The sequence below is a fragment of the Rhamphochromis sp. 'chilingali' genome (assembly GCF_963969265.1).
Source record: "Rhamphochromis sp. 'chilingali' genome assembly, chromosome: 10".
In the NCBI taxonomy this organism is placed as follows: domain Eukaryota; kingdom Metazoa; phylum Chordata; class Actinopteri; order Cichliformes; family Cichlidae; genus Rhamphochromis; species Rhamphochromis sp. 'chilingali'.
Genome location: NC_137937.1, coordinates 38,449,061 through 38,474,949, shown reverse-complemented (window position 1 = coordinate 38,474,949; position 25,889 = coordinate 38,449,061). Strand labels below are relative to the sequence as shown.

The 25,889-nt window shown below is 42.6% G+C and overlaps 1 protein-coding gene across 1 annotated transcript; it reads left to right on the top strand.

The window, feature by feature from the left end:
- The first annotated feature begins 4,699 nt into the window (after positions 1 to 4,699).
- On the top strand, positions 4,700 to 24,677 carry LOC308404203 (GTPase IMAP family member 8-like). The gene is made up of 6 exons (XM_080894115.1): positions 4,700 to 4,782; positions 6,766 to 6,824; positions 17,927 to 17,974; positions 18,316 to 18,942; positions 20,074 to 21,237; positions 21,326 to 24,677. Exons 2-6 carry the CDS (start codon positions 6,803 to 6,805, stop codon positions 22,882 to 22,884), a joined length of 3,420 nt encoding a protein of 1,139 aa, XP_080750241.1. The 5' UTR covers positions 4,700 to 4,782; positions 6,766 to 6,802; the 3' UTR covers positions 22,885 to 24,677.
- The last annotated feature ends 1,212 nt before the right edge of the window (positions 24,678 to 25,889 follow it).

The following is a 25,889-nucleotide window of genomic DNA, read 5'->3' as shown; positions in this document are numbered from 1 at the left end:
TCAGACGTGGGAACGGTGGTTGAAGCAAGCAGTCTAGCTTTTAAAAATTCTGTTTCTGTTTCTGGCTCATTCTGTGTGATGTGCACTTTCTTTTCTAGATAGATTTAAATAAACAAGATTCAACAGCACTGTGTTTTAGTGTTAGTTAAGCTGGATCATTTTAACATTTTCAACTGTACAGAATGGAGAGAACTGACTTTAAAATAGTTGTAAATGTGTATTGCATGATCAGTGGAGGAATAAGAAAAACTGTATGTAAATGAATACTCACAAATCCATGTTCCACTTCACACAAACATGAAACTATTAGGACACAAATGTGCACAACTTGAATAAATTTTGATTCATACACAGATTTAGAAAGCCACAACAACATGAAACATTACTGTGAGTATTACTCAGATGAGCTTTTCAACAGTAATGTGGAAATGGCAGGTGCTCTATCAGTCATACACACCAACAGTAGAAGGATGCAGAAACTGCACAAAACAGGAATATTTATATCAGTTCATAGAGTTTAATGTTTTTTCTGTATCTGAGACTAATAACAAAGACTATGATGTGACTAGTTTAAAGTTAAAAGGACCAATAGAAATGGAGAAGCAGTTTCCCTGTCTGTTGGTGGAAAGCACAGAAAATATGTTTTTAACTGTAGAAACTGTTGATGAGAAAGATCAAGTATATCTTTTTAGTTGTGTATCTAGAACGCCAGGTAGCTTCACTGATCCACTCAGTAACAAATTGATTGGTATGTTTGACAAAGCAAATAAAAACAAGGTGAAAACAATGTGTAGTAATTTTTATACTGACTTGGTAAATCCACACAAAGGGACCAATGATTTTATTAATACAGTGTACAGGAAAGCCCTTTTCTGTAGTTCTTAAACCAAACTGATTAACATCTGATTCAGCTACATGTAGAGTTCAATATAATCATGTTCACAGGAAGTAGTGAACATGATTAACTGAGACAGAGAAATGAATGTACACTCAACAAAAATATAAACGCAACACCTTTGTTACTGCTCCCATTCCCCATGGGATGGACGTAGAGACCTAAAATTCATTCCAGATACACAATATAACCATCCCTCCCAAACAGTGGTCACAAATCAGTCCAAATGTGTGGTAGTGGGCACATCTGCCATATTGAGATAATCCATCCCACCTCACAGGTGTGCCACATCAGGATGCTGATCTGACATCATGAGTAGTGCACAGGTGTACCTCAGACTGCCCACAACAAAAGGCCACCCTGGAATGTGCAGTTTTTTGCGCTATTGGGGGTCTGGGGACCCAGAACCGGTCAGTATCTGGTGTGACCACCATTTGCCTCATGCAGTGCAACACATCGTCGCATGGAGTCTATCAGATTGTCAATTGTGGCCTGTGGAATGTTGGTCCACTCCACTTCAATGGCTGTGCGAGGTTGTTGGATATTCGTGGGAACTGGTACACGCTGTCGTATACGCCGGTCAAGCACATCCCGAACATGCTCAATGGGTGACATGTCCGGTGAGTATGCTGGCCATGCAAGAACTGGGACATTCTCAGCTGCCATCTGCCCTGAACAATGTGAACCATGATTCATCCGTGAAGCGCACACCTCTCCAACGTGCCAGACGCCATCGAATGTGAGCATTTGCCCACACAAGTCTGTTACGGCGACGAGCTGGAGTCAGGTCAAGACCCCGATGAGGACGACGGGCATGCAGTTGAGCGTCCCTGAGACGGTTTCTGACAGTTTGCGCAGAAATTGTTTGGTTGTGCAAACCAATTGTTCCAGCAGCTGTCTGGGTGGCTGGTCTCAGACGATCTTGGAGGTGAACCTGCTGGATGTGGAGGTCCTGGGCTGGTGTGGTTACACGAGGTCTGCGGTTGTGAGGCCGGTTGGATGTGCTGCCATATTCTCTGAAACGCCTGTGGAGACGGCTTTGGTTGAGAAATGAACATTCAATGCACGGGCGACAGATCTGGTTGACATTCCTGCTGTCAGCATGCCAATTGCACGCTCCCTCATTGCTTGTGGCATCTGTGGCATTTTGCTGTGAGACAAAACTGCACATTCCAGGGTGGCCTTTTGTTGTGGGCAGTCTGAGGTACACCTGTGCACTACTCATGATGTCAGATCAGCATCCTGATGTGGCACACCTGTGAGGTGGGATGGATTATCTCGATATAGCAGATGTGCCCACTACCACACATTTGGACTGATTTGTGACCACTGTTTGGGAGGGATGGTTATATTGTGTATCTGGAATGAATTTTAGGTCTCTACGTCCATCCCATGGGGAATGGGAGCAGTAACAAAGGTGTTGCCTTTATATTTTTGTTGAGTGTATTTGGTGATTAGACTCTGATGACCCATTGTGGCAGAACAGAATCCTGGTGGTGATTTAGGACAGGACCAACCCAGAGTCTAGGCGCCGGTGGTGATGAAGATGAAAACTGAGGCTTGGATGGAGGTCTGACTGAGGAGTCTGTGATGTGGAGATGGGGAGAAGGTGAGTGGCAAAAATGAGAGTTTGAAAATGAGGATGATGGAGAGCACAGATTTAAACTATGCAACATGGAGGCTGATTGGCCCAAAGAAGGCAGGAAAGAAAATGATTGGACTAGAGTAACGATTGACAGCATGGAAAAGTGATAGCAGTGTAAAGAACAGAAAAGCAGACAAACACTCAGGAAAGCAGGCAGATGACCGATTACAGACATTCACTACTGAACTTGTGCATAAGCTTCATAAAACACAGAGAGCAAAATAATAGCGGCTCTACTTATAAATGAACTTTTCCAAGTCCTTGTGTTTGTGGTCTGGTTCTTTTCCTTAGTATCTTGAGCCATTAGCTCTTAGTTGCAGGTTCTGTCTGTATTGCATTTTTTGAGTTATTTGATTAGACCCTGTGTTAGGTCTAAACTTATAGACCTCGCTGACTCAGAGACTTATTCCCATGATCAAAGCAAGACAGAACAGCGATCGATCGGTTTTAACGTGCACAAGGGAAGCCTGGTCGGATTTTCAGAGCAGCACTCTGCCCTCGACCTCAAACGGCTCTGACCTTGGCTCCCTCTGCAGCCTTTTTGTTAAATACAGTTATAGTTTACACAAGCACCACCCATGGAAAAAACCCACGTGGTGTGTCAGGCACCGTGTGTGTGCGAGCGTGTGTGCGTGGGTGTGTATGCACGTGTGAGTGTCTCTGTGTGCGTGACTTCCTGGTTACAACAGTATTAACTACATTCTTAACATGACTACAGCAAGAAAACTGTAGTTTTTCACCCAATCTACTTATTCATAAACGTGACAATTTGCAGTGTTTTGAAAGGAGCATTGCAAAAAAAAATTGGCATTTAAAGGAAGATACAAACAATCAATTGCTACAGCAAGATAACTACATACTCGCCTCTGTCAGTGCGCCCCAGGGTGGCTGTGGCTACAATGTAGCTGCCATCACCAGTGTGTGAATGGGTGGATGACTGGATGTAGTGTGAAGCGCTTTGGGGTCCTTAGGGACTAGTAAAGCGCTATATAAATACAAGCCATTTACCATTCTTGGTCATAAAAAAAGTGTCATCTCACCCCACCCCTACATACAGTTTAACCCCTCTAACGGTCCACCGTACACAAACACAGGTGAGGCCATAAACGGCAGGACGTTTACTAAACAAGGAAAAAGAAACCTCACATAAGATGTGCCTGCAATTAAACACTCTAACCTCCCCCACCACTCAACAGGCCGGGGAGGCGGATAGGAACAAAAGAAGGTCTTTGATCATACAGTTTGAAACAAGATCCACAGTTGTAAGCGCAAAAATGACAACATGTAACAATTCCCCCTAACACCCTGTTGTTTCTATTTAATCCCTGGTAATTCGGTTTGTTGTCCTAACACTTCGCAGTGTTCCTCTGTGTAAGCGTTCTGTTTTTTTTAACTTCCTGTTTTAATTTATTTGTTTCCCGTGCCTTAGTGTTCTGTGATAGTTTGATTCAGCTGTGTCTTGTTTTCCAGCCGTAATGACTTCCCTGATTCTGATTGGAGTTTGTTACTCTCTGCCTGTGACCTTTAGTTAGTTTTTGCTGCATTGTTTGGGTCCTTATTCTTACCCGGGGCCGGGACAAGGAGCCCAGACCTCCCTCTCCCTGCCCACCTCCTTCAGGCTATCTGGCTCCTTACAGTTTAAATGAATGATGATTCTAGCAAAGCACACGAGGCTTTAAAATGAACAATACTTTGTAATAAAAACAATACAAACTATACAAATAAGTATAGGGTCTACCTTACAATATAAAGCACTTTGAGGTGACTGTTGTTGTGATTTCGCGCTGTATAAATAAAATTGAATTGAACTGAATTAACAAAGCTCTGAAGAGGATAATTAGATGCAGTATATATAAAAGGGGAGATAATCATCTGTGATCCACTTACAGACCAATTTTTCTGCTTTCCCATAATAAAGAAAATCATTATCATTTAAAGCTTCTTCTTCAAAGATCTTTCAGCAAACTTCCTGTTTATGACTTTTCTTGCTGTAGTCATGTGCAGGGGCAGGCTAACACCACCCACACTGAACATCAAACCCACTCAATGAAAAGTTGTTATTTTTTGTTCATTTAGGGAGTGTAAGTTCTGATTGGGCAGGCAGCTTACAGCCCACCTACAAAGTGTCCCACTCTCTCACCCACCAACATGATCAGAGACACAAACAGACAAAGGAAGAAGCAGTGCTGTCTGTCCGAGCGTGCAGAGGTGTTCAGCTGCGAACTCAAAGCAAAGCAAACAGGTAACACACACAAACACCTGCTGCTGCAAAGGAATCACTCGAACTATAACCTGCTTAAACTTGTACAGATCAGTCAGTATGCTGTTCATGTCTGACCTACACCAACCTCGCACTGGGATGACACTCTGACACTTTTTTGTCTAATTTACATTTAACATTATCTGATTGAAGTTTAGTCTTCACTAACTTTAATCCATGTAAGAGAGCCAAAGACAAACTGTTAAAAGTGTCAAACCAATTTTTAGGAGCAGATATGCTACGTTTTTTAAACCAGTGCAAAACTTTTGTTTGGCTTTCAAAAGCTAATGTCACGATTTACTAAAAAGTAAAGTATCAGTTTTGTGACTGAAAGGTGTGGGCACGGCTGTTCTTACAGCTCTCCTCACTGCACTCTGACACCCGCCTGCATGATCGGTGCACTCTGCTACTTACAGGCTTAGCTTTACACCCCTGAAGGCTACTGTGTATTAAAGCTTAAGCTGTTTTTGATCAGTTTTGTGTACTTTTATGGAATAACTGACTTAAATGAGTGGCACCATCTAAGTAGGGTAAAATAATCCACTTCAGCAACAAAGAGATTCTTAAATTTACATGTAAACTGGAAGTTGAAACATTTAGTAAAGACTTTCTGTTGGTACTGGTAACCTGTGATGCCACACATCAAGGTCTGGGTTTGAATGTTCTCTTTATGTGAGGAGTTTACTGAGATGGAAGTGATGTCCTTTGTGCTTTTAACCAAACTGAACACCAAGAGAATTTTTTTCAATCAGTCAAAAAGACACCGTTCATCTCTCTTTGAGAAGTCAGGTAAAAACATACTTCTGGTAAGCTTTAGATCTCTAAAGATCTCTGCCAAAATTCTGTATTCACAAAACACAGATTTTGTCTTTTAAATGTTGACCTGTACTTTATTCATCCAGAATGTTTTACAAACGGATGTCAGTGTAACTTTACTCTTACTGTATTGTTGTTGTACTTTCTCTCTTCTTCCTATCTCATTAAATTTGAGGGATTCCAGTTGTGTCGTTTGTCAGCTCTTCTTCCAAAGTTTTAGGTCTGTTTAGTTTATTTCCACTGATTCAACCAAAGTGTCGAATAACTGTACCAACTGGCTTTTCACAAATAAAAGCAAAAAAAGAAAAAAGTTTAAGGGTGCCATAAAGTTTTTATGACTTTTTAAATTATGTTTGTACAAAAAGGAGTTCTGTGTCATTCGATGTTTCCCCCCCTGCTTGTCTTGTTAATTCATGTTTCCCCAGTCTGTCATGTCTCTCTCTCACCCTTGCTCCCTCTCATCTGCCTCTTGTCCACTTGACATGTTTCTCAGTTTCCTGTTTTATTGTGAAAGTCTTGTGTTTGCATGTTCGGTGTGCTTCCCCGGTGGCGTCATGCTAATTCGTGTCAGCTGTGTTCCCCGTGTGTTCTCACTTCCCTCGTTATCCTTTTGTGCATTTATGCCAGCATCTCTCTCATACCTTACTGTCTGCCAGCCTGCATGCATGTCTAGTTGTTTTTTTTTGTATTCTCAGTTTAGTTAATGTTGGTTTTCCTTGTGTTCGCTGTTTTTTGAGTTTACTTTTTACTTGCTTGTCGAGTCTGGATTTGTGTCCCATCCTTCCTGCCGCTCACAGTTTATGATATTCTGATGTCAGAGATGAGTTTTCCAACAGTGTCCATCACAAATGTTATATGGTAATAATAAATGTTATTTTGAACAAAAGATTTGTGAACAACTCAAAGAAATGTGTAATTTCTGAACAAAAATCAAAATGATCACACTAATGCTATCTAAATAATTTCTGTATTGCCATCTGAGCAAACCATCTTAATCTGCAGAGATCCGAGGACAAAGTACAGAGAAAGTATTGAGTATTCGCTGTTTGTCCAAAACTATAATGCATGTCCTATGTCTTTGGAAATATGTGTTTCTAAAAGCAGGTTTAGAACAAGAAAGACTAAAATCTTTTTCTTTCTTTCCTCCAGTTCAATCAGTCTGTAGGATTTTCAGCAGAGTGACATTATGGCAGCAGCAGCAGCACCGGGTGAGTCCAGCCAGACTTCACTGGTCTAGATAACACACTGTTTAAACACACTGTAGCCTGGTGAGATCAGATTCCGTGTTATACACTGTGAACTGACAGAAATGTGAAAACTGGTTGAAACTTTTTGGTTTTTGATCATTTCAAGACAAAGCAATGGTTCCAGTGTTGGAAATAAAAATATGAAAATAAAATAATTCTCTGTCTCAATAATTCTTATTGCTCACTTTTAAAATCATAAATAACACCGCACCCAGCTATGTTACGGATCTCCTCAGCTTTTATATCCCTGGGAGAGCGCTTAGATCAGCAGGCCAAATGCTCCTGATGCGACCTAGATCTCAGCTCAAGACCAGAGGTGACCGAGCATTCGCCGCTGTCGCACCCTGCTTCTGGAATAACCTCCCTCTAGCTATTCGGGCGTCTGATTCAATTCAGTCTTTTAAATCTCGATTAAAAACTTATTTTTTTAGCCTTGCTTTCCCCGCCTCCTAGAGCCCACATTTTTAGTGTACTGGAACTTATCTTTATCACTTTGTTAATGTTTATAATGTTTTAACCTTCAGCCTTTCGGGTTGTGCCTACTATGCCTGGTGTATTATTGGTTAGTTATGTCACCCGCCTGTTAGTATATTTTATTAGTATTTTGTATTTTGTGCTTTATATTTGTATTTATTATTGCTCCTAACTCATTCTGTGAAGCACTTTGGCATACCTGTGGTTTCTTAAATGTGTTATATAAATAAAATTGTATTGTTAAAGGAAGAACAATTGTTTTTGTTTTGTTTTTTCATTTTGTATTCAATAATTCCTTTCTTAACAAAGGAGCAAATGTTCATGCCATAAATCAGCCCTGAATGAAAATTTTTCTCATTACAAGTTTTTATTTGGTTAAAGTGAAACATCACATTTAGTAAAAATTGTCACTGCAAGAACAGTCAAAAAATCCTTGGAAGACACACAACAGAAAAATGAAAACAATAAACAAAATGTTGAATGCTGTATCTGTGCCTATTAAATGCATGTCCTTTATCTCCTCTACCTGCACTTAGTGCCATCTTGTCCTTTACAGAACGTGACATCACTGCTAATAGACTTATGTTAGTTTAATAAAACCAAAAACGCTGTGGAAAACAAGGACAAAAATTAAAAATCAGGCTAAGAGGTCCATTTTGGGCTGCATTACAAAGAAAAACAACTGAAAACCACTTTTACATGGAGTACGGTTTCACTCAGCTGCTATATATCCAAATGTGGTGAGAGGAATAAAGTAGATTCTCACGTGTACATTTTTTAACTCTAGTTATCTCAGAACTGCAGCAGAAGGTATTTTCTGTGGGATATAAGATGTAATGCACTTTAATCACATCTAAATTATTTGATTTTACAATCCACTATGGTGGTACATAGAGGCAAAATACTCAGAATTTGTCATCATCCAGAAACTAATGAACTCGGTCCTTATGAAACATGGTCAAAAACTTAAAATGTCATATATGAGTAGGTACTTATTACCTTTTAATCCAGTGACAGATCTTTAAGTTTTTGCTTAGTACATTCAGTCAATTGTATCGATTATTCTTATTTACTATTACAGATTTAAGATGCAGCACCTTGATGTCTCGATACATTACTGGATAAATATAAAATCAAGCAATTAAACGCTTGAAATTTAAAACACATTTAAATTTATATAATCTAAATGATTTATATATAAACATATAAATCCTTTCATTTGAGTTAAACGTGTCACTTGCTGACAGATTTTAAAAAGACTTTAAAATTAAAAATGTCAACAAAAATTTGTGTAACTTATTGTTTCCTATTGTTTTAAGTATCGTTAGAGTAGCATAACTCCTGTAGAAATTGCTAAGTTAAATCTTTACAGCACAAACTTAACCAAACTCCAATGCTTTTTCAACATAAACTTTGGTAAATGGCCTGTGTTTGTATTGCACTTTACTTGGTTCCTAAGGACCCCAAAGCGCTTTACACATCCAGTCATCCACACATTCACACACATGATGGCAGCTACGTTGTAGCCACAGCCACCCTGGGGCGCACTGACAGAGGCGAGGGTGCCGGACACTGGCGCCACCGGGCCCTCTGACCACCACCAGTAGGCAACGGGTGAAGTGTCTTGCCCAAGGACTCAACGACCGAGACTGTCGGAGCTGGGGCTCGAACTGACAACCTTCCGATTACAAGACGAACTGCTAACTCTTGAGCCACGATCACCCCGTCTTTGAAAACTACTTGTTTCAAATTTTTAAGAAGGAATCCGGGGGAATGTTGTGTCATTTAAAAAGATTTAATTTGCTGGGCAGTTGAAATTACAAGTGTGACATAGCACTATGGACCGTGAATATGATACAGCATACTGCCTCGCACCAAGGTTGGCCCTGAAATGGCTGCACAGGTTTTATACAGTAACAACAACAAATGATTATGGCTATCTTCTTCAAACACCCATCCTGATGGCTTCTGCAAAATCCTCCCCCGTGTCCGTTCGGCTCCTCGACCTCCTATATGCTCCTTTCCTGGAATTGGAAAGACAAAACAAAAACGCACCCTACGTAGCCTTGGCTAGCTGCTGATTCTAAGGCTCCACTCAGGACATCTTTTTCGGACTCCCTGTCCAGAGAATATCCTGATACTTATTATCAATTGTGATTTGTGTAAGCATGTTGCATATCTTTTTGCACTTCTACGTCATCCTGCAATATATCAACTCAGACAATCAATGAATGAAGCTCTGAACCTTCAAAAGACGGAATGCCAACTCATATAAGCGCAATTGTAGTGTGTATAAAAGATAATTAAAAAAGCTTTGTTTAATCATTTAATAAAAATATAATTTTCAACCCTAACAGAGTATTCTGTTCATGCTCAGCGTAGCAGAAGTGAATGGAAATGATGGCAAGTGTTAGGCTGCTTAAAGTTGCAGAGTGGGGTCAGCAGATGCTGAGGCACATGCAGAGGCTGCCAACTTTCTGCAGAGTCGAGAGAGAGAAGGGAAGACATGGCAAATGGCCATGGGTCAGTTTTAAACCTGGGTTGGCCGCTCTCATGCCTCTAGCCCCTCCTCATCTCAGATCTAAACAGGCGCCAGCAGTGAAAGCTCTTAATGCTTCAGCGTACCAAGACATTTAGGAGAACTTCATGCTCCCAATTCAGTTGGAACAGTTCGTGGACGTCACCTTCCTGTTCCAACATGATTGCACACCAGTTCATAAAGTAAGGTCCTTAAAGACATGTATGAGCCAGTGTGGTGTGGAAGAACTTGACTGGCCTTCACAGAGTCCAGACCTCAAACTGACAGAACACCTCTGGGATGAATTAGAGTGGAGACTCTGAGCCAGGCAGGAGGAAATAACAAACAGGAGAAAAATATACAACACATACAATCAAGAGGAAATACACTACCAGTCAAAGGTTTTGGACACACATTCTTCAAATAACCACCCTTTGCTTTGATTCCTGCTTTGCACACTCTTGGCGTTCTCTCCATGAGCTTCATGAGGTCATCACCTGAAATGGTTTTCCAACAGTCTTGAAGGAGTTCCCAGAGATGCTGAGCACTTGTTGGCCCTTTGGTTTTCACTCTGCGGGACATCTTATCCCATACCTTCTCCAAGATGGTGCCGTGTATGGATGCCCTGGTGCTTCAGTGCGTTACTTCTGTCTTGTTTTTGTGCATAACTTCTGTGTCTGGGCACTCCTCTGGATATTCTTACACCAGAGAAGAGCTTCTTAACCACAGGACTACAACACCTGTGGATTTACTTCCAATATTTGTCGCATCTGCGGCAGATTTACTGCTGACTCTGATCAGGAAAGTGAGACGTCGAAAGAGAGGTAAGCGAGCCGGCGCACTCGTGCATCTGAGGAGACGCGGACTGCGAACTGCTCTTCCTGGGATCTTCCTTTCCAACGTACGCTCACTCAGGAATAAGATAGATGAGCTGGCCCTGATGAGAAGCATGAACAGAGACGTTGCCTCCTCCTGTGTCTTATGTTTTACGGAGTCGTGGCTCAGTGAGGACATCCCGGACAGCGCGCTCAAGCTGGAGGGCTTTCATCTGCTGCGCGCGGACCGGCAGGCCTCTCTCTCTGGTAAGACCAAAGGTGGAGGTGTCTGCTTCTACATTAATAGTGGCTGGTGCACAGATGTAACAGTGATTGCTCAGCACTGCTCTTCCTCTCTGGAATATCTTTTTATTCACTGCAAACCGTTTTATTCTCCGCGGGAGTTTGCTTCATTCATCCTGGCCGCTGTTTACATCCCGCCAGATGCGGATGTGCAGGCAGCTCAGTGCGCACTCGCAGAGCAGATTCTCCACATGGAGCGGACATTCCCGGACTCTCTCATCATTGCTCTTGGGGACTTTAACAAAGCCAATCTGAGCCATGAGCTTCCCAAATACAAGCAGTATATTAAATGCCCGACCAGAGAGGAGAGGACCTGCTACAGCACGATCAGCGGGGCCTATCGCGCGGTGCCCCGCGCTTCACTCGGACTTTCTGACCACGTCATGATCCACCTGATCCCCACGTACAGACAGAGGCTGAAGCTCTCCAAACCTGTCGTGAGGACCAAAAAACTGTGGAGCAACGAGGCTGTGGAGGAGCTTCGCACGTGTTTGGAGTCTACAGACTGGGACACAATGAAGGCTGCTTCTAACAGCTTGGACGAGTTTACGGACACTGTCACCTCCTATATCCACTTCTGTGAGGACAGCATTGTGCCATCACGCACCAGGGTGAGTTATAACAATGACAAACCCTGGTTTACTCCTAAACTCAAAAAGCTGTGGCTGGAAAAGAGAAAGGCGTTCAGAAGCGGAGACAGGGACTGCTACAGAGAGGCCAAGTACAGGTTCACTAAAGAAGTGGACATTGCTAAACATCAGCACTCTGAGAAGATGCAGCAGCAGATCTCAGAGAATGACTCGGCCTCTGTGTGGAAAGGTTTTAGGAATATTACAAACTACAAGCCTAAAACCCCCCACTCCACTGATGACTTGCTCTTAGCCAACACCCTTAACGACTTCTACTGCCATTTTGACGAGCCATCAGGCAGCCTTCACACCTCCAACGACCCCAACAATAGAGACACTTTGGACACTCATTCCCCCACCTCTCCCCCCTCCATAGAGCCATCACCACCTTCAAACTGTTCACCTACAACACCCCCCTCCTCACCCCACACAAAAGAGGATTTCACACCACCTCCTCCCACCACAACTCTTCATATTCATGAAGCAGATGTGAGGAAGCAGTTTAAGAACCTGAATGCTCGGAAAGCTCCCGGCCCAGACGGCGTGTCTCCTGCCACCCTCAGACACTGTGCAAACGAGCTGGCCCCAGTGTTTTCTGGCATTTTCAACTCCTCACTGCAGGCATGTCATGTGCCTGCCTGCTTCAAGTCCTCTACCATAATCCCTGTCCCCAAGAAACCTAGGATCACTGGACTAAATGACTACAGACCCGTGGCTCTGACATCTGTGGTCATGAAGTCATTTGAGCGCCTGGTTCTCTCCCATCTCAGGACCCTCACGGCCCCCCTCCTGGACCCCCTGCAGTTTGCATACAGAGCCAACAGGTCTGTAGACGACGCCATCAACATGGCCCTACACTTCATCCTGCAGCATCTGGACTCCCCAGGAACCTACGCCAGGATCCTGTTTGTGGACTTCAGCTCTGCCTTCAACACCATCCTTCCAGACCATCTCCAAGGCAAGCTTTCCCAGATGAATGTGCCTGATCCCACCTGCCGGTGGATCACTGACTTCCTGATGGACAGGAAGCAGCATGTGAGGCTGGGAAAGAATGTCTCGGACTCCCGGACCATCAGCACCGGCTCCCCTCAGGGCTGTGTTCTTTCTCCTCTGCTCTTCTCCCTGTACACCAACTGCTGCACCTCCACCCACCAGTCTGTCAAGCTAATCAAGTTTGCAGATGACACCACCGTTATTGGACTCATCTCGGACGGGGATGAGTCTGCCTACAGGAGGGAGGTTGAACGTCTGGTGTCCTGGTGCAGCCACAACAACCTGGTGCTGAATGCCCAGAAGACAGTGGAGATTATTGTGGACTTCAGGAAGCACACAGCCCCACTCCCCCCCATCATCCTGACTGACACCCCCATCACCTCTGTGGACTCATTCCGCTTCCTGGGTACCACCATCACCCAGGACCTGAAGTGGGAGCCCACCATCACCTCCGTCATTAAGAAAGCCCAGCAGAGGATGTACTTCCTGAGGCAGCTGAAGAAATTCAACCTGCCAACACGGACGATGATGCAATTCTACACTGCAATCATCGAGTCCATCCTCACCTCCTCCATCACCGTGTGGTACGCTGGAGCCACTATCAGGGACAAACAGAGACTGCAGCGTGTTGTGCGCTCTGCTGAGAAGGTGATTGGCTGCAGACTCCCATCTCTGCAGGACCTGTACACCTCCAGGACATTGCGGCGTGCAGCTCGGATCTCAGCTGACCCTTCTCACCCTGGACACAGTCTGTTTGACCTGCTCCCCTCAGGCAGGAGGCTCCGGTCCATTCGCACCAGAACCTCTCGCCATAAGAACAGTTTCTTCCCCTCTGCTGTTGGACACATGAACAATAAACGTATGACTGTTCCCACCACTAACACATGACCCTACGCTGTGTTCACTGCATCATTCCATGTTTGGCACTGATCACCACCTGCACTCATGTATATATCATGTATATATCTATCTACTTAGCACTTTTAATTCTTATTCTTATTTTTATTTTCATGTCTATTTAAGCGTAATTTATGACAGTATGTTTGCACTGAAGCACCGCAGCAATTTCCTAATGTTGTAAACCTGCTCAACATTTGGCAATAAAACCCTTTCTGATTCTGATTCTGATTCTGATTCTGATTCTTCTGATTCTGATACCATCTTGATTGGGTTTAGGTCAGGTGACTGTGGAAGCCAGCACTCCATTACTTACTCACATGACTAAAATGCGTCATCGTTTTCGAAAAGGCTCAGTTTTCTGCACTGCTGCAAAAACGGCATTTTCAAATGCATCCACTTTGGAGAGCGCTTTCAAAACGCTGCATTTTCCTAGAGCCAAAACACCATCTCGGTGTGGACGGGATGCCACAATGGAGAGAAAATGATGCGTTTTCAAACAAAAACGTATTAGTGTGGACATGGCCTGAGTACCGAACACCCAGGCAGGGGTTAGGGAGAGCATGATCTCCACTGAATAGCGGTAGGAGCTGATTCTGTTGGAGGTTTCTTCTTGTTGAAAGGAAGTTTTTCTTTCCCACTTTGGCCAAAGTGCTTGCTCATAGGGGGTCATAAGATCGTTGGCTTTTTCTCTGTCTGTATTATTGTAGGCTCTACTTTAAAATATAAAGCGGCCAGAGGTGACTCTTGTTGTGATTTGGCGCTGTTTAAATAAAACTGAATTGAATTATGTGGGAATCTTTAGCTCTGCTGAGAACACGTACAGGCAGCTTCAGGTTGTTTTCTGAAAATCAGCAGGACAAGATCTCTACCTCTTCCCTTTACGCTGTCCAACCCCGGTGGTGTCATTGTCAAGTATGCCAATGACATTGGCTGGGTGGGTTATTGTACGGGTTAAAATAGCTCCTCCCTGAAACTAAGAATACACACTCAGGATGTGAGCCGACTATTCCAGAAACAGAAGCCCAGGAAAGCCCCCGGACCAGATGGCGTCTCACCCTCCTGCCTCAAAACCTGTGCTGAACAGCTGGCTCCCATCTTTACTCGCATCTTCAACAGATCCCTGGAGCTGTGTGAAGTTCCCTCCTGCTTCAAACGCTCCACCATCATCCCTGTTCCCAAGAAACCCACCATCACAGGACTGAATGACTACAGACCTGTCGCCTTGACGTCTGTGGTCATGAAATCCTTCGAACGACTGGTGTTAGCCCATCTGAAAGACATTACAGGCCACCAGCTGGACCCTCTGCAGTTTGCCTACCGGGCAAACAGGTCGGTGGATGATGCAGTGAACATGGGGCTGCATTACATCCTGCAACACCTTGACCGCCCGGGAACTTATGCCAGGGTCCTGTTTGTGGACTTTAGTTCGGCTTTTAACACCATTGTGCCTGAACTTCTCTCCTCCAAACTCTCCCAGCTCAGCGTGTCACCAGCTACCTGTCAGTGGATCACCAGCTTCCTGACAGACAGAAAGCAACAAGTGAGGCTGGGGGAGATCACCTCTGAAACCCGGTCCCTCAGTATTGGTGCCCCTCAAGGATGTGTCCTCTCACCACTACTGTTCTCCCTCTACACTAACGACTGCACCTCCAAGAACTCGGCTGTCAAACTCCTAAAGTTTGCAGATGACACCACTGTCATTGGCCTCATTCAAGATGGTGATGAGTCTGCATACCGGCAGGAAGTTGAGCGGCTGGTACTCTGGTGCAGTCAGCACAATCTGGAGCTGAACACTCTTAAAACTGTAGAGATGACAGTGGACTTCAGGAGACATCCCTCAACTCTGCTCCCCCTCACCATATCAGACAGCCCTGTGTCAACTGTGAAGACCTTCAAGTTCCTGGGTACCACCATCTCACAGGACCTGAAGTGGGAGACCAACATCAACTCCATCCTCAAAAAGACCCAGCAGAGGATGTACTTCCTGAGACAACTGGGGAAGTACAGTCTTCCACAGGAGCTGCTGATCCAGTTCTACACTGGTCATTGAGTCTGTCCTGTGCTCCTCCATCACAGTCTGGTATGGAGCAGCCACTAAACAGGACAGGAGCAGACTGCAGCGGACTGTACGGGCAGCAGAAAGGATCATCGGCGCCCCCCTGCCCTCCATCCAGGATCTGTACCTCTCAAGAACCAGGAAACGGGCAGGGAAAATCATCACAGACCCCTCACACCCTGCACACAGACTTTTTGATCTGCTGCCCTCTGGCAGACGGTACAGAAGCCTGCAGACCAGGACCACCCGACACAGGAACAGTTTCTTTCCCCTCGCCATCTCCCTTCTTAACAGTTGACCTGCCACACTGCCAGACTGCAACTGCACCTTATGTACATTTTGTAGTATTCATTCCACCTCATTCATTTCTGTATTTTATGTATATAAGTTTAGATTCGTTATTTATAGTTGGTTTACACAGCTTTGTGTATGTATGTGTAATGTGTATATAGACACTTGTGTGTGTGTGTGTGTGTGTGTGTGTGTGTGTGTGTGTGTGTGTGTGTGTGTGTGTGTGTGTGTGTGTGTGTGTGTGTGTGTGTGTGTGAGATTTACATTGCTGTGCTTGAGAGCCACCATCTACCGGAACCAAATTCCCTGTATGTGTCTGCACATATACTTGGCCAATAAACACGATTCTGATTCTGATTCTGATTCTGAACCATGGCATGAGTCAAGGAGCCTGGATCCCTTCCAGTTAGTCCAGGCAGGCTTTAACCACAGCCCTTGGGATGCCGTCAGGACCGGCAGCTCTCCTGGGGGTTAAACGCACTCAGTCTCCTCCTGGCCTCATATTGCTGGAAGGCAGGTGGGGTACGGGGGTGTGGGGGAGGAGTGGCCTCAATTCAATTCAATTCAATTCTTTATTTATTTATTATTAGCTCCTCTGCCAGTTTGAGGCTGCTGTTGGAGGTTTTTGTCAGTGAGGAGGCCCTCTATCCTCCTCCTGTAGGCCTCCTTGGCCTGTTTGATGCCCCTCCCCACGTTGGCTCTGGCAGTGCTGTACAGAGAACTGTCCCTCAGCCTGAAGGCTGAGTTACGAGTTCTGATCAGAGCCTGGACTTCACACATCATCAGTTGGGAAAAACCCAGATGGCTTATGCCACTGTCATGTTGTCTACACAGCACTTAATATAGAAAAGGACAGACTGAGTGAATGTCTCCAGGTCCTGCTGTTCAAAAATGGACCAGTCTGTCAGATTGAAACCTGTATCTGAAGGAAGGCATCATCTGGCCATTTTTTAATGACCCAGATGATTATTAAAACATGGCCATGTGGAGTAAAGGTTGAAGAGGAAGGGGGAGAGGACAGTTCCTTGTGGTGTCCCTGTGTTGCTGATTACCTTGTCAGACACACACTGTGGAAGATGCACATATTGTGGTCTTCCTGTCAGGTAATCAACAACCCAGAACACCAGAGAAGCATCCGCCTGCATCACTGTCAGTTTATCACCCAGGAGGGTCGGCCTGATGGTATTGAAAGTACTGGAAAAGTAAAAAAACATGACCCTCAGAGACTTGCCTGAGTAGAATATCAGGGATATTTGCATGGAGCCAAGATTCAGTTACAGTCAGTAGACAACACTCCCAGACAAAGGAGTTGTAGTAAATCTCTGATTGTAGATCCTTCATTTTGTTTCAAGGGATCTTATGTTGGTAAGGAAGATTGATGGCGGCAGGGGTTTATGTTGTTGTTTTTGAAACTCTGTATTCCCGCTTTTGTTTCCTCTCCTTGCACTGTCTGCATCGCTTGCTGTTCACAACAATAACCCCCGGAGAGACCAGTAGTCTTAAATCTCAGGTGGGATAATGTCGGTTCAATCAGAAGTAAAATTCGGGCTGAGGCCAATGTCTATTAGTTCGTGACGACTGAAAGTGATCAGTGCTTTGCAGTAAGACACAATGAAAGGGCATCAAAAACACAAAAAGGTGCACACGTCAGTACACATGCATGAAAGTAAGTGTCACAGATGATTTGTGTTTATATATCAGATTCTCTAAATCCAGTATTAGGTAGTTTTTCCAGTGGTGGGATTTATGAATAATTTTGTAGTGTAAAAGCATTTTAAAAATTTCAGTGTTTTTTTTTTTAACTGACTGAATAGTTTTCTGTTGACCTGCATGTTTCAACATAACCTATACTTAAGCTAAATGGTCAAATCTAATGGCAGTTCTTTTAAGTTTGAATAACTGATTTTAATTACAGGTATTCCTGAAACTGAATTTTCAATGCAAAACTTCAGAATTAAATGTTGGAAGCTGAAACGTTATTGTGGACTAAATAAAGAGGATGCTTTTTTTCCCCTTTCTCTTTCTAATTGGTTGAGAGTTCTCAATAAATTTGGAATGCTGAATTTGTTTCTATATTTTTGCAGATGAGGATTTCAATCAACCAGAACACAGCAGCTCTGACTTTGAGGAGTGTAAGTTAAACTAACAGCATTTCATATATGATGAATAAAATTTAAAAAAAAAATTAATTTAATGCATCAAATGTTGTGTCAAGAGGTTTAGGATTTAAAAAAAATGGATGAAGCTTCTACTAATCCTGGATTTCCTGCTCATTCATCAGCCTGTTAGTTACAGGTCACAATCTTTATTAGATGAAATGGAAATAAGGGATTAAACGAAAGTGTACATTTTATTTTTTTTGTTTACTTTTTTTTTTGACTAAAGCTACTACAAAAAACGAATAATAACTGATAATTTTCTATTGAAAATGAACTTAGTTTTTCAATAATTGAACTAATTATACTTTTTTCAGTGTCTGAGCTGAGGGTCGTTCTGCTGGGGAACAGCTGGTCTAAGAGGAGCTCAGTGGGCAACTTCATACTGGGAGTGACTGTGTTCAGCTCTGAGGATAAAGCAGACCTCTGTCTGAGAGTCAAAAGGGAGCTGAAGGGGAAAGAAATCGATCTCATCAACACTCCAGATCTGCTGTCGGCTAAAATCTCCCCAGAAGATCTGAGGAAACAAGTTGAGAACTGTGTGAGACTCTCTGCTCCTGGACCTCATGTGTTTCTGCTGGTCCTCCAGCCTGCAGACTTCACTGAGGATCACAGACAGAGGCTACAAATGGTCCTTGAACTCTTTGGTGATCCATCATTTGATCGTTCACTGGCTCTGATAATGCCCAAAGACAAGAGTTCAAGTTCCACTGAAAAGTATCAGCAGCATCCACAGTTAGGAGAGATTATCAAGAAATGTAGAGAAAAATTGTTGTGGCAGAAGAACCTGGAACAAGAGCAGCTGTTAGCAGCCGTAGATACAGTGGTGAAGAAGAGCATGGGAGAACATGTGAGCTGTAATGTTTTCAATAACAAAACATCTGTTTTGTCCAGTAATTACCCAAAAGAAAAAGTCTCTCCCAGCTTGGATCCTGTTAGGGGCGGTAAGTGCAGGAACAACATTTTTTTTTTTTGCATATAATGTGATGATCAGTTTTATGTTTAGTGTTTTCATCAGAGAATTACAAAACCTACAATCCTTCAATAAAAACAGATGTAGCACTTAAATATCCCTTAGCTCAGATTGAGAAGTTAGGATACAAAGTAAGATGGTTTAGACATGTAAAGAAGGGGGTAGTGGATATGCTGGACAAAAGATGATGAAGATGGAGCTGGCAGCAGAGGTGAAAAAGGAAGAGCACGGAAAAGATTATTGGATTCAGAGGATTTGTGTAACAGAAGAGGAGTGATAGAGTAATAGATGTTGTTGTGGTGACCCCTAATACGAACAGCCAAAAAACAAGGACAAACAAACAAAAGGACGTATCAGTGAAAAATCCAATTTATTATGAAAAACTATAATCATTAAGAATAAAATAAAATGTGAGATCAGTGAAGATGTTTTTATTTTAAGTGCAGTTATTTGCAGCTGAAAACTCGAAACCCCTATGATTCCAAAAACTGATCCCAGACTTGCAACCCTAACCTAATGACTCATAGTCATCCTTATGCTTACAACTGATGTTCAAAAAAAAAAAAAAAAAAAAATAGTGCAAATAAAACTGCAGGGGGTGGGCCCACAGAGGTTCAGTCACATATGGTGCATTCTGGCTGAGCACAGCAAGGGCCCATGAGTAAAGGTCCATCCACCAGGTGCTGATTGATGAGCTGCTTCACAGGGGCTGGCTCAGGGAAAGGCCGTGGGTAGCCCTATACATATATCTGACATAGTTGTGTTTGGAGTTCTTCTTCTTAGGAATCATCCATTCGCTTCCGCTTATCCTTTTCCAGGGTTGCAGGGGGAGCTGGAGCCTATCCCAGCTGTCTTAGGGCGAGAGGCAGGGTACACCTTGGACAGGTCGCCAGTGTGTCGCAGGGCTAAAACATATACACAGACAACCAGTTGCACTCGCTCATTCACACCTATCGGCAATTTTAGAGTTTCCAATAACCTATCCCCACTAACTGCATGTTTCTTTGGACTCTGGGAGGAAGCCGGAGTACCCGGAGAGAAGTGAAAATATCTGCTTTTAAAATTTTTAAAAGTTAATACTGTAAAACCTTTTGTATTGCAGCACATAAACTCAGGATAATGCTGTTTGGAAAAAGTGATGACAAGAAATCAGCCCTGGAAAAAATCATCGTTGGGAAGAAAAGATCCATTGTGTCTAAAGTCCTTGGAGGAAAGCAATGTCGCGCTGCCTCTGGAGAGTGGAACGGGAAACCGTTGACAGTAGTAAAGACTCCCAACATCTTCAGTCTGCCTGTTGAAACATTGTTTGAAGTGATGAAGAGCTGTGTGAGTCTCTGTCCTCCTGGACCAAACGTTCTGCTGCTGTTAGTCAAACCTTCTGATTTCACTGAGAAGAACAGAAAAATTCTGAATTTGGTCCTGAGCTTGTTTGGTCAAGATGCTTTTAATCACGCCATCGTCATCCGAACGCATAACGAGGAAGGGAATAACTCAGTGGATAAACTCATTGAAGAATCCAAACAAAGGCAGCACTTCGTTAATTTTGACAGGAAAGACTCCTTCTCAGATTCCTCAGAGTTGATGGAAGAAATGAATGAGATAGTGAGTAAAAACTGGGGAAAATATCTAATGCTAAAAGAAGAGGCTAAACCCAATCTGAAGTCCAGTCTGAACCTGGTTCTGTGTGGGAGGAGAGGAGCAGGGAAGACTTCAGCAGCCAAGGCCATTTTAGGTCAGACTGAGCTTCATCCAGCCTCCAACTCATCAGAGTGTGTTAAACATCAGGGAGAGGTGTGTGGACGTTGGGTTTCCCTGGTGGAGCTGCCTGCCTTGTATGGAAAACCTCAGGAGGCAGTGATGGAGGAATCATTCAAGTGTATCTCCCTCTGTGATCCTGAGGGTGTCCATGCCTTCATCCTGGTCCTACCTGTGGCTCCCCTCACTGATGAAGACAAGGCAGAGTTAGAGACCATCCAGGATGCATTCGGCTCTCGAGTCAATGACTTCACCATGATTCTGTTCACTGTGGACTCAGATCCTACAGATCCAGCTGTTGGTAACTTTCTAAAGGACAATGAAGACATCCAGGAGCTCTGTGAGAGCGCTGGAGGAAGATCAGTTGTTCTCAACACCAAGAACAAACAGCAGATCCCAGAGATGTTTGAGATTGTGGACAAAATTAGTCAGCCTACAGGAAAACTGTGCTGTTATACAACTGCAACATTTTTACACGCACAAATGGAGAAAGTCTTAAAACTTGTCACTGGTAAGCAGTTTAGATTGTGATATTTTCCAATGACCCAGAGTTTTAATCCAGTATACAAGTGTTAACTCTGATTGTTTTCATGTTTTAGGCGATGAAGTTGGAGAACAGGACTCAGACTGTCTCAGGATTGTGCTGCTTGGGAAGACCGGCTGTGGAAAGAGTTCTACAGGAAACACCATTTTAGGAAGAGACGAGTTTAAAGCTAAATCAAGTCAAATGTCGGTCACCAAATGTTGTAAGAAAGTAGAGGGTGAGGTGAACGGTCGTCCTGTTTTTGTAGTCGACACTCCTGGTCTGTTTGACACAAGTTTGTCACCAGAAGGACTTCAAGAGGAGCTGGTGAAATGTGTCAGTCTCCTGGCTCCAGGACCACATGTATTCTTAGTGGTGATTCATATCGGCAGATTCACAGCAGAGGAGAAGGAGACACTGAAACTCATCAAGCAATTCTTTGGGAAGAATTCTCAAAAGTTCACCATCGTTCTTTTAACAGGAGGAGATACACTGGAGCATGACAAAGAGTCCATAGAGGACTACATCAAGAACAACTGTGATGATTCCTTTAAGAAGCTGATCTCTGACTGTGGAGATAGATACCATGTGTTCAATAACCGTGACAAACAAAACCATACACAAGTCATTGAGCTGATAGCAAAGATTGACACCATGATGAAGGACAATGGAAGGCGCTGCTTTACCAACAAGATGCTGCAAGAGTCTGAAACTGCGATAAGGAAGGAGATGCAGAAGATTTTAAAGGAGAAGGAAGAAAAGATGCAGAAAGAAAAGGAAGAGATGGAAAGAAGATATAAAAAAGAAATGGAGGCTATGAAGAAAAGAATTGATGAAGAAAGAGAAAAGGAGAGAATACAGAGAGAAAAAGAACTCGAAAAAATGAGAAATAAAATTAGAGAAGAAGAAGAGAAGAGAAAGCAGGAACAGGAAATCAGGGAAAAGGAGAAAAGGGAAAAGGAAGCTGAAGAAGAAAGACGTCGACAAGAGTTTGAAACAGAACTTGAAAAGCTGGACAAACAAATTCAGTCAGAAAAAGAGGCAAAAGAAAATGTGGACAGAAAACTGGAAGAAGCCAGAGAAGAGATGAGAAGAAAACAAGAGGAGTGGGAGAAAGAACAGAAGGAATGGTGGGACAAACAACGACAAGACGAAGACAAAAGACGAGAGGAAGAGAAAGAAAAAATGGAAAAACTACAGGAAGATTATAACGAAAAGCTGGAATGTGAAAAAACCAAAAAAGAAGAGGATCAAAGAAGAAGAGAAGAGGAAATAAAAGGATTGGAGGAAATTCATAAGAAAACTCTGGATGATCTAAAGAAGAAACATGAAGAGGAAGCCAGAAAGAAAGCTGAAGAGTTCAACCAAGCCCAGAAGAAACACATGGATGATTTAGCAGCTCAGAGGGAAGAACATAAGAAGGAAATGTACGACTTAGTGAGACGTGTGACCAAAAAGACTGAAAATTTGAATAGGATCAAGAAATTGATGCTAACACATGAAAAACAAATGAAGAATCGGACCGAGGAGGACATAGAAGACCTCCAGGAAAAACAAAAAGATCAACTAAATGAGTTGATGAAAAACATTTTGGGAGAAGAGATCAGCAGCTCATCAGCCTGCAGCATTTTATGAAATGAAACGTCAGATGTTCTTCTCTTTCTGTCATTTAGAAGTAGCACAGAAACTGATTAGTGATCATCAGTCTCAGCAATGTCATCATTAAACTACAGGTCATTACACCAACATTAAATATGCTTCTGACTGGTAAAACTAATTCATCTCATGTATAGTAATTAGCTGTTGTTACATGTTACATGCACTTCTGTGTTCCTGAGTTCTAACATAATTTTCCTTTTAGTTGTCTCTTCTTATAAGCCTAATTTTTGTGCATATTTTGAACCTATACTGTAAATGTATAAATGAACAAGTGCCATTTTTAAAATGTTTAATTATCAGTAAAAAATTAGTTGTAATAGAAATTCATTTTTTTCTGTAATGTCCAAATTTTTCTTTATTTCATGAAATGTCTCATGATTCTTTTTATTAATTACATAACTCAGAGTCCTCATTTTTTCAGATATAATTTTTTGTATTATCTTTGTAAATGATGAATAAAGTTTTCTCTACTGTTACTATGATGTAGTCAAACATCTTCATTCACCTCTGTGTTTATGTGCTTCTTGACATTACTGAACACACCATCAAATTAAACCTTTTAAATTACACATCCAATCTTTCATGTACTGACCAGCAGCCTCGCTGTGCATATATATATTTGTATAATGAATTCTGGTGTCGATGATCAGGAATGTGGTTGCCTCTCAGCAGGAATATTCTGAGGACCTGATCAAGGATGCTCAGTTCTATATCTTTTTATTTAGTTCAGTTCAATTTTCATTCTAACACAGCGGTGCTTAGTGGCTCAGTGACAAGTTGGAAAAGTGTTTATCCCTAAACCGCAACACTAAAGATTTAAAACTTAAACAAAAACACAATAATTACATACATAATTTAAAATGAATTACTAACAGCTCTAATTTTCTTTTAGCCAAACCTTCACCCGAGTTAGTGCACTCACATATGACAAGTCTTTAGAGAGAACACCTGATATACTTTGCAGGACACAAATGCAGGAGTCACGCAGACGTGACTGAAAACATACTTATTTAATGTATTTAAGAGAATGCAAAAGGTCAAAAGTACAAGTGATTCACAATAAATAAGTAACCAACAAACCAATTCCAGGGAACAAACCAGAAAACATACAGAGGAGCTTCAACAAGGAGAAAATGGGACTATAAATACACCGAACTGGGCCTTGTGTCAGGATTATTGTTGTGTGACACAGTGTTTTAGTGTTTCATTGCATTTTGATATTCATTGTTTATGTTTTGGTTCATTTAGTCTTCTTTAGCTCCTAGGTTTCCTAGTTATAGTTCTTTGTTCATTTAGATTGATTGTGCGATTTTCCTCTGTGTTAAGTCTTCCTTGTTGCTTAGTGTCTCTTACCTATTTTTTCTCTGTATGGTTCATGTTGTCAAGTTCGGGTCATTTTTGTTCCCCATCAGGTTCCCTGTTTATTTTCAAAGTCTTGTTTCCATGATCTATGCGATTAGTTTACACTTCCTCTGTGGCGTCATTAGGTTCATTCTAGTCAGCTGTTTCCTCGTGTGTGTCCCCTTCCCCTGATCACCTCATGTGTATTTAAGACCTCCGTCTTCTTTTGTTCAGTGTCACATCATCTGTGTACCTTCCCTTATGTCACGTCAGGTTATGTACTTCAGGACTCTGTGCAGGTCAAGTTCGTGTTGCTTGATCATGTATATGGTTCATAGTTCTTGCACAAAGTCCTGTTCATAGTTGTCACAGTCTCCTTGTCATTGTCTTCCTAGTTGTCATAGTTAAGACTCAGTTTTCTCAGTTTAGGTTCCAGTTTAACTTTGCCTCTGTCCTTACTGCTTTGTTTTTGCCACCTAATAAAGGCTCATTTTTTGTTCAAGTTAGTTTTGGTCTACTCGCCTGTTTCTGCACCTGGGTCCTCATTGAACCACACACAGTCTGCCTCCACAGCCCGTGACACCTTGTACTACGAAGCAACATCTTTCCTGAAAAATATAAGGAGATTACACACATACATGAAGAATGAAAGTAACACAGCTCCAGCAGATATATCAGCAGTGTGAGAGGAAAAGCTTTGTACTAGAGATGGACCGATCCGATATTACGTATCGGTATCGGTCCGATACTGACCTAAATTACTGGATCGGATATCGGAGAAAAATAAAAAATGTAATCCGATCCATTAAATATCACGAAAGCACCTCACAAAACTTGCAGCACGCCGTAACTCACCTCAGAACGTTAGCACGTCGGAGCAGTATGCATCACGTGATAGAGCGGCTGTGGCATGCGGGACCTGTCGGTGGTCTGGATAGCATTTGGAGCTTCGCTAGCAACCTGGCATTTCATCTCCGACAAAGTTATCCCGAGAGAAGTAAAGCAAGTGTGTAAGTCCATCTCTGAATGTTTGTAAAGCATTCCTGCGTTAAGCTTAACAAGCGACTGCCTCTCCTGCTGCTACTTCAATCATGAAACTGCTTAATGATCAGCTGATCGTCTCTCTTGTTTGTTTTTGGCCCACTTTGCACCAGAAAGAGGAAACCAGCGGCTGAACAACAGCAGCACGTTTAAGCTTGATAAGCTGTTGTTAGAATTTATTTAATATTACTTTCTACTCGAGGATCTTTTTCTACGTAGCTGACGGCTGTAACTGTGCAGGGGCGGATCTAGCAAAGTTTAGCCAGGGGGGCCGATAGGGCATGAACAGGGAAAAGGGGCACAAAGACATACTTTTCTTTCTTATTCTCATTTAAAATGTCGAGCTTTTAATAAATAATTATCTGACACCCAAAGTTTTAATTTGATGTAAAATGTATAGAAGTCCATTACTGTATATAGTGACTATTAAGTCTAATATATATACCCTAGTAAGCTATAGTACTTTTTCCTTTGGGAAGGTACCATCTGTGCAGTCTGCAATTTTGTTGAAGAAAGATGTTGAATCTATTTAATATTTCTTGAAAAATAATTGATTTCTGTGCATTTTTTTTCACACTGCATCAAATTAAGGTTGATTA